We start from the raw sequence: 12,771 nt of genomic DNA on the forward strand, positions 1-12,771 counted from the left end.
CCTGGTTCAAATCCCAATTTGGAAGTGGTCTTTCTGTGTGGAGTTTGTATGTTCTTCCCATATCTGCGTGGATTTTCTCTGAAAACTCTGTCAACAATCCAAAGACATGCAGATTGGGTTTAGGTTAACTGGATACTCGAAATTGTGGTGTGGGGTGTGTGAATGGTTGTTTGTCTCTATATGTTGCTACCTGCTACCCTCAGAGGATATGCGGTATAGATGATGGATGGATGTTTTCACTTGATCAAAGGGGATTACTGTGTTTAATGGCAATTTTATCCAATTACAATTAATAATATAATATTTTAAATATACAGTATATATACATGATTACTTTTAATGTTTGAATACTTCCAGGGGTATTAGTTCTTTCTAAATGGAATGGTATACCTTTTGCTGGTGTTTGTCATACACTTACTGTATGTACATTTATAATTTTGACCCGATGATGGCACTGTAAGTTCGAGGATCCAAACCTTGATCTACCACATTTTTCTTTGTATCATCATCCCATAGTGGGCCTAATAAAGGATGATCTAATCCTATGTTAAAGATCAGAGAGGTCCGCAGGTTTCTTAGTGTAAAGTTCACACATAGAACAAAATGAATTTAATCCAGTGTTTTAGTCTGGATCAGTGGCAGTGAGAAAGAGCTGGGAACAATTGAAATCTCTGATGAAACAATTTTTACAAGAAATTATTAGAGCTAACAAATAAATATATAAGACTTCAAAGGCTTTTGTTTTGCAATTACAGCTCACCTGCTCTGAGTGAATGCAAAGGCTGAGGTGCAGACACAGTGAACTGTGTCACAGCAGAGCTAAAGAAGTACATTATTATGTGTGCGTGATTAAAGCAGCTGCCACAAATAGTTGGGAAACAAACATCATAAAAGACGCAGGTTTTGGAGTAATGACTGCACATCAATGCAGCACTGACTTTATTCTCAAACACATTATAAGAATCTAAAAATAAAAAAATCTTCATGGTCGTTGTTGCCCAGAGTTCCTTCATCTGCCAAAAAAATAAAACCACAGTAATACAAAGAGATACAGAGCGAGAGATATGTCTCTCATCAATCATCATCATTAACACTAAAACAAAACTTAAATTGATTAAAAAACAACATTAAAACACAGCCAACCCAGCAATAGTTATAGTTTTTTTAAATAGCCGCTCAGCACAGAGGAACAGAGATGACAAGAGACCATGCAAACCCAATCAACCGCTCGCTCTCATTAACACTTCACACACTCACACATGCAGGTTGGATCCAGATCAATATTATCAACAGACATATGCCAGGAGGAGGAGCTGTCATTGTACAAAGGAGTATTTCTGTTTCTTTTCTTTTAACAAAGAATTCTTTGACATTTCATTATTTAAAAACACTAAAATACATTGGATTTCTATCCTGGCACATCTGAGCCTCACTGCAGGAGAACAATGAACATTTCTTTTAAAAGCTACATAATTCAGTCATGACTGTGTTCAGCACTGCCTAAGATTTTTTTTTTGTCTCTATAGACATTTTATTGGACCCAAGCCGAAGTCTGATATTCATATAATTAGAGACCGAGTGGGGACACACAATTTGTAAGAATCTGTTGTATTGGGTTATCAACCCTTCAATTGGGTACTGTGCTCCTCTGGCTTTGGTCGTAGAAGGATACAGCAATTATAAGGTGAAAGGGAAAAACAGCTCACAAAATTATGTTACAGCAATTTACACTTGCTCTTCAGAGCCTTTTGGAAATGATGTAAACACCATTTTTTACAAAATGAGAAAGTAGATTTGAAATTTTAAGGGCTAACTGGAAATTGGACAGAAGTATATACATTTATCAGCATGGTTCACAGCACAGTACCTTCCCACCTCTTCCCGCTGGTGTACACATTTTCTTTTCTGCAGAGAAAAGATCTGATGATTATCTCGTCAGTTTGTAACACTGTCCTTGTCCCTTAAAGGAGAATTAACACACAGAAATGTTCCATTATTCAACAGCTTTTTTTTTGGAGTGTTGACTTCAGGTTTGGTTCAGGTTCAGGTTCAGGTGGTCTCTGGGTTGGTTGAGCCCCTCTTGGGTTAAGATCGGACGAGGCTGGCTTGTGTTTGTGTCGAGGTGAGGCTGGAGGTTTCCGTGGTGTGGCAGTTCAAGGGCTTGGTGGAGGTTTATCCTGAGATTAGCTCAGATACAGAGTTTTGTCCCTCTGAACAGCTCTGATGTGGGGAGGAGGAACACAGAATGAGGTTAAAGATGGAAAAGAACAGTCAGCGACAGTGACCAATACAGTGGATGTTTGACAGTAGAGGGGCTGATATTAATGTTTATGGCCGGAATGCAAACAACAGGGCCGGGCCTATAAACACAAATGGATGACTGAATCATAGGTCAGTCTGTGAAAGGATTCTAAAAATGAACTTGTATGAGACAGTATAATGGAGTGGTAGTTAAAAAAATTATGGAATACATTCGCCATTTTTCTCCTTTTTATATTCCCCTTTTAAATTCCACACTCCTGTAATCCCCTTTCCCTCCTCTTTTTACATATTCTTAGCAAAGAAGTAAAGAACAAACATAAAAAGAGAGGACACAGTGAGAGTTTCCTCATTGGCTGTTGCTCTTTCAAAATTGAGCTGGCGCCAACACATTCTATTGCGTCATAAGGTGGGGGGGGGGGGGGGGGTGTATAGGGACAGTTGCCAACTCAGCGCCTTTGTTGCTAGATTTACAGACCTTTCAGGATCTCTACGAAAACTCTTTTTTGATAAAGCAACAAATCTAGCGACGTTCTGGACAAACATTCGCTTCTGTCAGTAAAAGCAGGTCACAAGTTCAGACTCCTCTAAAGCTGCTTTCAGACATGCACTGGACTCCGCTCATTGTTTACACATCCTCAATTTCACACATTGACCAGACACAGTCCTGACATAGATTACATTGGATTAGACCTGGTCCTGTTTTGATACCAGGATGTAGGATTGTATCAAATTCAACACGAGGGTTAAGGTTCATAAGTTACTCTTTAAAAACCCATCATGGTCAATGACGCTACCTACCCGTTGCCATGGTAATCCGTGCTCCAGTCCAGAGAGGGGTGGTGATTTGGTGTGTGTCGACCCAGCTGGTGGTAGTCCACTGATGATGACATCACTGCTCCACCATTAAGCATACCTCCTCCTATTTGCTGGTAGTCAGACCGGAGAGAGGGAAGGTAGCCCTGGAATAAAAAATAAAACATTTAATGTAAAAGATCAATACTCATATAGCTCCTTTTTTTTCTTCATGATCGCTCAAAACGCTTTACAGGGCAGTTTTGCAATCCACCCATTCACATACAATTCATACAGAGTTATATTATTCAAGTTGCTGATACACAGTTGTGTGTGATACCAGATGAGCAATGCTGCTGCAAGACAAGATGCATTTTTATGTTCCTACAACAATGAAGGTTGGTGGATTTTAAAGCTGACCCTGATAGAGTCTGATAACAGCCATGGAAGTGTGGTTTTGGTTTGCAGAGTTTGAAGAGCAGCTGTCTATCACAACCAGGCACACTGTGAGGCGAACCTCACCAAGGAGAAGAGATGCATCCAGATGTTTCTCTAAGTGGTTTTAATCACTGATTTGGCAAAACACTGCAATTAACTTCTTGAGTTGCCACATGTGTTCACTAGTATTTCCTCTCTTATCAAACATGCAGTGATCTCACACACCAAACTCTCAGCAGCAGGGGTGTGGTTTATAGTCCTGTGTCGGAAATCATTCACCTAGATGATGTTAGATTTGGGAGTGTGTCCAAAACTTCCCAAAACCAACTATTCAAAACCATACTCACTTCATACTGTGATTGGCCAACTATGTAGCTGTGTGTCTCAGTTTAACAACCGAGTACTACACTATGAATGTCTTCTCGGAGAGTCAGTAATCCTTCATTCAATTCTACTCCCTTGCAGACACACATACGGACAGCTGAGGACACCAGTTGTTCTGAGTATACTTATTTCTAGTCCACTAGGAGGAGTGCATGAGCAGTTGGTGCCCTCGTGGCTTAGTGGCTGCGCAAACTGGTGAAGACAAGTCAGCCTGGACACAACAAATTGGAGGGCACATGGACATCCCCTGACTACAAACTTTATGTCACAAGTGTAACATTAGCTTTAGCGCTGCAATTTGCTAATAAAATCGAACTCTTTCTTAGAGTCATTACCAAAGTCGTTTTCAGACATGAAATCCATGGATTATTCACACGATGGGGTCCGGACCAGTCAGAGATGTTCAACAACAGAAAAATCTGCGGAGAGTTCAAGGGGGCGTGGTGCAATATGCATGGACGTAATGTATAAATTCCACTATGGAGATGATTCTGTTGGTGTCTCTACATGTATGGCACTGCTTTTTCATCTGGAGATTTATGTTTTTTCATTGTTGCGTCCCTTGCATGTTAGAAACGTAATCGACATGCACACATGCTGGCACTGAATCCTCCAGAAAATCTCCTGCTGTTTTCTCACACGGGCTCATTCAAACGTTATCCAAGTGAGTTTTTATTAAGGGGCTGATCGGAGAAACTCCAGAGAATGTGCTCAGCAACTGACTCAGACATTAGCGTTCTCACATACAGCTGCTCCGGATAATTTCAGGAGATATTCAGGAGTTCAATGCATGTCTGAATGCATCTTACGTCAAATCCATACACAGAGGGATGTCAGACAAGGATATAATTACCTCCAATGTTGGCCACACAAAACGTCCATTAATCCACTTAGAAACAAGAGAAGCAAAGATGCTCCTTATAACTCCAGCAAATTGAAATTCGTTGCCTTTTTTATTTTTCGTCCTTAACAAATGAATCCATTGATAGTTAAAAATCAGGAACTACTATTAGACAATTCTGGAAGCCTGTAATGACGCCAAAATATAATCATATCGAGTACGAAAGGTAAATCCTTGACATGCATCACAGTGTTACTACATGTATTGGTCTTATTTATTTCATCTTACTATGTATATTATTCTGTAAGCAGCTGAGAGCCCTTCTTCAGTGAAATGGTTTCTGATGGACATGGACACATGAACCCAACTTAAGGGCAAAGGAAACAGAGCCATCACAGGTTCATCAGCAGTAATTACCGAATAATTTGGCAGGAGGGAGAAAGGAAGCTGAGGAAAAATAAGGATGGAAAGTAAGAGGAGAGGGAGAGGAGGAGGTACAGAGAGGAAATGTAAAGTCTCAGACTTTAAGAGATGGGAAAAGAGAAAAATAAGCGAGTGAAGTGAGAAAAAGTGCAGGAGTGTGTGTGCATGGGAGTGAGAGAGAGAGAGAGAGAGAGAGAGAGAGAGACAGAGCCTGAAAGGGAAGTTAATCTGAGTGTTGTGAGTGAAAGAGGAGGACAGCAGGTGGTTGGGTTCTCCCCCTCGCCTCCCCCACTCCTCCTCTACCTCACCTATTCATCCATTGTTTAGCAAATTCTTCTCCTTCACTCCTTCACAAAGACCCCATCTGCCTCTTTTGTCTCTCTCTCTCTCTCTCCTCTCTCCCTCTCTCTCTCCCCCCTTCCCCCATCATTTCCCACTCTTGGAAAATAAAAAAGTTGGGAGCTCTGTCACTGTGTCCTCTTTTTTGTTTATTCTTTCCATCTTTGCTAAGAATATGCAAAATGGAGGATTACGGGAGAGTGGGATTTAAAAGTGCTCTATAAAAAGGGGGATGAAATGGGAAGTTATACTCGGTGGCAATCCATCCCCCTATTTTTTAAACTACTTGGAGGAGACACCATAAGACCGTCTCACACCAGACTGAACACAAGTTCATATTTATCGTCTATTTCAGCCACTTGGCTTCCTCTTGTCTCGATAGATTAACGTTTAACTGAGTGATTGACTGACTGACTGAGGCTACATCCGTAACACTATGTTTTCATTTCAAAATTGCGCTTTTCAAACTAAAATGATCTCTTTTACAGATCAATTTTATTCCCCATCCATACTAACACACCTAAAAACACAAACCATGTGACCACTCACGTGCACTCAGGAAACATTTGTTTGTTAGTTTCAGAAAGAGCAAGGCTAGAAACTAGAAGCAGCAATTGGGAAAAGTAAGTAGCAGTTGGATCATTGTAAAATGCAGAATTTAACTGCACAGCAGCTGTTAGCAAAGACAACAGGGTCAACAACGCTTGAAATTGATTATCCATGTTGCATTCGACACTGGTAGCCGAGGCCAATGTCAGTTACTGTCACGTGATAAGAGCCTGACGAATCAGTAGGCTACGTAGTGACCGCAAAGACACAATCAGCGAGCGGTTGTGAGTGTCTATGTCATTGTTTCCAAACATCTCCGCTTCTGCCCGTCCAGACTACAAAGCAGCCCCGAGATTTCAAACATGGGGCCAGCGGAGTTTCCAGACTTGTAAGTTATAGTGGCTCTAAAACGTACATGCTCTAAAAAGCGTGTGGATGCCAAGCATATCCGCAGTTGCAGTATGGATGTAGCATCACTGACTGACAGACATAAGCAGAGAAAGATCAAAAAATGATGACTTGTCTATATAAAATTATCTGTACTATCTGTGTTTTTACAGGTCAGCTGATTCACCACCAAATGTCATAGCGACTAATAAATGAACAATTATTTTCTTAGTATACCTCACTATCATCATTTTTCTTTTTATAAATTATTTTGTTAAAGATATTTTTCTATCTTTATTTTTATCCTTCACCATGTACAGCGACTTTGAGAGCTTTGAAAAGTGCTATATAAATACAATGTATTACTATTATTATTATTATGATGATTAATAATTAAGATATGCTATTATTATTTAAAACCACATACATTTATTCAACTTATCAAATACAGTTATATTCTATTACTCAGGTCCACAAGGAAATGCTGATTTATTTTCTCCAACTCAAACATCCATCTCATTTCCACTGTGTGTGTGTGAGAGAGTGTGTGTGTGTTGTCTCCTCTGTTGATATATTCATCTCCTTCTGCCTCTGTGTATCTTCTCTCGGAAATGTGCATACTGAGTGTGTTTGTGAGAAATAGTTTGATGACCCAAAGCACAAATTGAACAGTACAGATGTGTGTCCCAATTCCATATTAAAAAATCTGTATACACATGAAAAAATACATAAATGATTGGTTTTTGACGAACTGTATTGTGCAAGGAATAGGTGTGTATGTGTGTGTGTGTTTTAGGAATAGAATAAGATTCTAGTGTGCAGTATACAAATAAGTTGGAGCATTAAATTACAATAAAAATTCTCTACTTGTGATGCATCTCCACATCTGCCAAATCAGACTCTACATATCTATGATTTTAATCATCAGTCAAGATGTCACCAAAGCATCAGTGAATCAATTTACTAAGCATTACAAAATCAGAGAGAGAAATCACTTAGATGGTCAACTAAAATTTCATAGTAGAAACTCTAAAACATGATATGGCATAATTATTTTTCACGTTTGCTACATGATATAAAACACTATGGTAATTATGACTGGTAGTAAGTCGTATCCAAATCTCATCAGACTTAAAGTGTCAAAAAGTTAAAAAAGCGAGTCATGGTAACTGACCTGTGTGATGGCAGGTGAGTGTGTCATTCCCATTGAGTGTCCACTGAGCTGTTGGTGCTGGTGGTGTGGACTGTGTAGTCCTCCCAGGTGTGCCTGGCTATGGAGGGGAGGGGTGACCCGGAGAGGAGGGGTGGAGGCTGTCACCACATTGCCGAGCGAGAGAGCTCCCTGGTGCGGGACACTGGTCCGTGGCACGGTCCCTCTGGAGGACAAAGCCTGGAGCTGGGGGTGGATCTGGGTGTGAGGAGGGGACAGGTGAGGGCCAAGGCCGGGGCTTGAGGCGTGGGAAGGATGGGACGGGTGAGGGTACTGCATGTACATGCCTGGGTGCTGAGGGTGAGGGTGAGGGTGAGGGTGAGGGTGGGAGAGTGAGCTGGAGGAAGGGTGCTGGCCTGGGTGGCCGGGGTAGACTGAAGGTTTGGGTGTAAACATTGAGGTAGAGGAAGAGGAAGACGAGGAGGAGTGGGGCAGCTTCATCTCAGATGGGTCATTGTAACTCTGGGGAGGGAAAAACAGAGAATCAGTTTTGCTGCTTTCTGGACTGACCTGTTTATTCATTTAACACAGGAGTCGTCTAAAAGAGCAGTGTTTGACAACAAAAGAAGAAAAACCTCAGGTATGACTGGAAACTTTATCAAAATGTATCAACATTATAAGTTCAGTTCAAAATCTTTTTCAATGAAAGTCATTTCCCGTGATTCATGACATTTTCCTATTTGATTTTAGCATGTATGAAAAAAAACATAAGATCCACATGTCTCATCCCGCTCTGAATCGGGGGGGTCAGAAGCTTCTTTTCTCATCTGATGTCAGATAGTACTGATGATGATGATGCTATTCATACCTGGTTTTACTCAAAAAAACCTCTGCAAACAAACCCTTAACTTTGGTGTTTCCACGCATGGCATTACTTATATATATATATAACACCTAAAGGACGTGTTGGTATTACTTGTTATTCTCTTTTGGCCCCAAGGCAGGCTGTTCCCCATCCCCGGTTTAAAGTGTGAATATGTTGCATCTGATGTGTGTGTGTGTATGTGTGTGTGTGCACACGCGTGTACTTGTACTTATATGTTTGTGAGGACCATTTTGAATATAAACCATAAGGAGTGAGAACATTTTAGGAAAGTGAGGACATTTTGGCTGGTCCTCACATACGTGTGTGTGTGTGTGTTATACCTGTGAGACCAGGCTAGCTCTGTAGGCAGCCAGTTGTTTCAGATACTCTTTCTTTGCTGTCTCTGTCTTCTTCTTGTACACCTGAAACACAAATATTTTATTTGTTAAGAAAAAAACTCATTCATCAAAAAATAACTTATACACATTTATTTAACAAGCAGTTATTAATGTGGACAATCTTCAGTATTACAGGTATAATCCTCATTAGGCTAATATTTTCTCCTGTCTGACTAATTTATCCAATAACACACAACCATAATAACGAATTTCCAAAGCAGCAACCACAACTCTTCTCTGAATGAGCTGAGTTGCCTGCTGTTGGCTATTATGCCAAGTCAGTAATAACAAATATTCTCAGTTGTAATTTTAGAACTGATGTTTCCTGTCACAAAGACCATGTAGCTTCACTTTGACATCAGTCCATTGCATTTGTTTCCTTTTTTATTATTTAACTTTTTTTTCACCAACTAACAAAACTGAGGAAACATGACTCTGATTCTACAGCAATGCTAGCAGCTCCATGAGGCTGTACCCAGGCACAGCTTTGCTTTAAGGAAAAGGCTTTAGTCAGTATTGGTCAGTAAGCTAACATGTGCACAATGACAATGTTAAAGGGATAGTTCACTCACAAATGAAAATTCCCTCATTATCTCCTAACCACTATACAATTGAAGACGTGGTTGCCATTAACTTCACACACCCCTCCATCGGCATAGTGGCGAGTCATTTTAATTTTGCTGAACTATTCCTTTAAGCCAACATCAGTCTTGGTAATAGTTTTCCAAGCTGTGGCTAATGGTCTTATAATGATAGTATTTATTTATTTGTAAAAATAAAAACAAGTCACACATGTTTTATAAACCAATTGGTTTTCTTCTGGTTTCTAAATTGTCTACTTCAAACACAAGAGGTTTAGATATGATAGTTCTGAATTTATGGTCCATGTCACATTTACATCAATAGACTAATAACATTTTGTGAGTGGTAATACTGAATAGAGTATAATTATAACATGTAATAAATAGAAGATAATTGCCATGTTTGATGTGGATGGTGGTGATTGATTCTTCAGATTGGTGTGAAACTGCTACCAATTACATTTTCCCCCAAAACATTTTTGTGTGGTTTTCTCTGCATGTTTGCATCACATTGATTTTCTGAAGTTTTTTCAGATCTGTTTTAGTTTGGATTACTAACATAATTCTATATAAAATGATAATATGATCAACAGCACAGATTGGCTGGTGGACACTCTAAATCAAAGAAGGTGGATCTACCTGTTTCTGTTCCTCTCCCAGGCCGTCCCACATGGAGGCCACAATCTTTGACACTTCTCCAAAGGTGGCGTTGGGGTTCTGGGCCTTGATGTTGGCTTGGGTGTCCCTGAAGAACAAGGCATAGGCAGACACTGGTTTCACTGGCTCATTGGGGTCCTTTCGCTTCTTCTTCTTTGGTGTTTTCGGTTTCTTGATGTCCACTGTTGCTGGCCGCTTCTCTGCACCGCTCCCATGCTGAGAGGAGAAGAAGAAGATTGAGGACGAGCTAAGGTTTGTATTGAATAGCAACAAACAAACATACAATCTAATCAATGTGATTATATATTTTGCATTGCATATGCACTTTATATTTTATATTCCGTATTTTATATATATTTCTTCTTTTTTTTCTTTTTATATTAGTAAGCATAGTTCTTTGGTCGGGCAGTTGCAAAATAAGAATTTCATTACCCAATAATAAACCGCTGTGTCTGTTATTGTGTATATGACAAATAAACATCTTGAATCTTGAATAACATTTCCAATAATAAATTAAAGATGAATAAATATTGAATGCAAATAAAACAACAAATGCCTTCAACTCAACATGACAAATATAATTTTGTCACAATGTTAACCTGTAATTAGCTGCAAATTATGTTATTAATGGGAAACTTTAATGATGTGATTAGAAAATAGCAGATCTGTAAAATAAACAATCACCGTCGGACTAAAACATTTCAAAGTACATCTGTTCTGTCAGATGGAGGATGAAGCAGGCTGCTGAAATTTCGCTCTTTGACTGACATATATGTCCAGGATGACTGAGATGTGCACATTACATACAGTCCATTTAGTATCTCTAATGTATTTTTCACCATTTTTACCAATGTACTGTATCCCTGTTGTGATGCATGCAGGGGGTACAGCTCAGTCTATTATTGAGCTATTATAAGATTCTTTCTCAGTATATGTGTACGTAAACATCGTGGATTTCTTTACATTTTCCAAATTAATATCAAGGCCACATCACAGTAGAAGAAGTAACTGCTGAACAAAGGCAACTATATGAAGTAGAGAGTAAGGTTTCTACAGCTTTAGTCAATGAGCACCACTGACAGCAACAATAAAGACAAGGACTTAAATGGGAGGGTCTGTGCTCCAGTTACCTCTCACATTGGTGGACAAAAAAGAAAACCGGAGCAAATATCAATCGACTGATGGGTGATAAAAAGTGAAAAATGTCTCAAATAAATTTACTGAACAAAAACGTTTGTTAATCTTCATTTCCACTTTTTTTCTTCACCAGTGACAAGAACACAGAGAAAAGCAACAATGCAGAAATCTCTCATGTATAATAACCAAAGCTCTTCTTACTAACTTTGGCAGAGACTCCTGTGCTCATATACGGTATGAACCCATCACTTGAAGGGAGGAACTGATTAAATATGATCAAATATAGTTTTATATCTAAACAGATTTATTTCCTTTTATTATGACTATATTTATAGTTGTTTTTTATTTCATGATGTAATCTTAAAATGTGTTTTATTTCCTGTGTATGTTTTTAAATGTTGTTCTTATCAGTTTCTTTGCCACATGGAGGCCTTAGATTAATCTGTTTTAAATAAGCTATACAAATAAGCCCTCCTTACATGAAATGTATAGTTTACTAATGATTATAAAAGACTAATATAACTGAATTAAAAACACATGTTTTGTAACACTTGCAAGTAACTAGTGTAACATGTATGCTGGCTTGCTATCTACAACTCATAGCCAATGAGAAAAATAATGCTGGTAACTCAAAAATGAATGTTTTACTTTGCTTTACATAACCAAGCCATCATTTCCTGTATATCATGGACAAACTAATAGGAACACTTGTCACCATGACACAATGCAGTACCATGGCACCACACACACTAAATCCACCCCAATGCTCATACAGTTGAATCAACAACTCAAAAAAAATAAATAATCAACACCGAAACCTTAAGGATTGCTGACTTGGACCACTAATTTAATTACATTTTATTCGTATAGCCCCAAATCATAATACATATTGTCTCAATGCACTTTACATAGTAAGGTTGAGATTTATCTAGGTGTTCCTAATAACACAACGAAGAGTGTGTTATTCAACAGTTTGGTTTCGTTTCCCCAGAATTCGAGCTGTCCGTTTGGTGCACGGTGCTTGTTTTAGTGTGAGACACAGAACAAGGGAGCTGATTTCCATCTAGTTGATATGCAGGGAGAATGGGTCTATTATGACACATTACATTAACATAACAACTCTTCACCGTCTATACACACACACACACACACACACACACACACACACACACACACACACACACACACACACACACACACACACACACACACACACAAATGGTTGCTACAGTTTATTGTGTTATGACTCAGTAACTGCTGAAAGAAACAGAGAATTGTCCGTGTATACAATTGGCCACAAAATTAAAACCAGTCTAGTTACATATACAGGATATACAAATCCCAGATCTTAATCCGTTGACATTTTAGTTTTAGAAAACATTTACGAGACAGGAGTTGATCATTTCAGCTTTTACTTCCTGGTATTTGCATCTAGATATGTTGAACACCCTTTTGTCTGAACACACCCAATTTTTCAACTGATACTAGAACATGTGCCAGGTGTTTATTGTCGCCCAGGTGTTGTCTTTCAGTTTGAATGTTTAAACTTGTCCATGCTTGTGTATTTT

The 12,771-nt window shown here is 39.0% G+C and overlaps 1 protein-coding gene across 3 annotated transcripts in view; it reads right to left on the reverse strand.

Annotated features, from left to right (window-relative positions):
* Positions 1 to 901: 901 nt before the first annotated feature.
* tox (thymocyte selection-associated high mobility group box) overlaps positions 902 to 12,771 on the reverse strand; it is a 48,447-nt gene continuing 36,577 nt past the window's right edge. For all 3 annotated transcript variants that reach the window (XM_069511599.1, XM_069511598.1, XM_069511597.1), the window contains 5 exons: positions 10,049 to 10,282; positions 8,772 to 8,852; positions 7,590 to 8,087; positions 3,061 to 3,221; positions 902 to 2,220 (listed from right to left, as the gene is read on the reverse strand). In XM_069511599.1, coding sequence (XP_069367700.1) covers positions 2,184 to 2,220; positions 3,061 to 3,221; positions 7,590 to 8,087; positions 8,772 to 8,852; positions 10,049 to 10,282 — 1,011 coding nt within the window. In that variant the 3' untranslated portion in view covers positions 902 to 2,183. The remainder of the gene's footprint in view (positions 2,221 to 3,060; positions 3,222 to 7,589; positions 8,088 to 8,771; positions 8,853 to 10,048; positions 10,283 to 12,771) is intronic.

The sequence above is a fragment of the Paralichthys olivaceus genome, chromosome 16, assembly GCF_024713975.1.
Source record: "Paralichthys olivaceus isolate ysfri-2021 chromosome 16, ASM2471397v2, whole genome shotgun sequence".
Taxonomy (NCBI): domain Eukaryota; kingdom Metazoa; phylum Chordata; class Actinopteri; order Pleuronectiformes; family Paralichthyidae; genus Paralichthys; species Paralichthys olivaceus.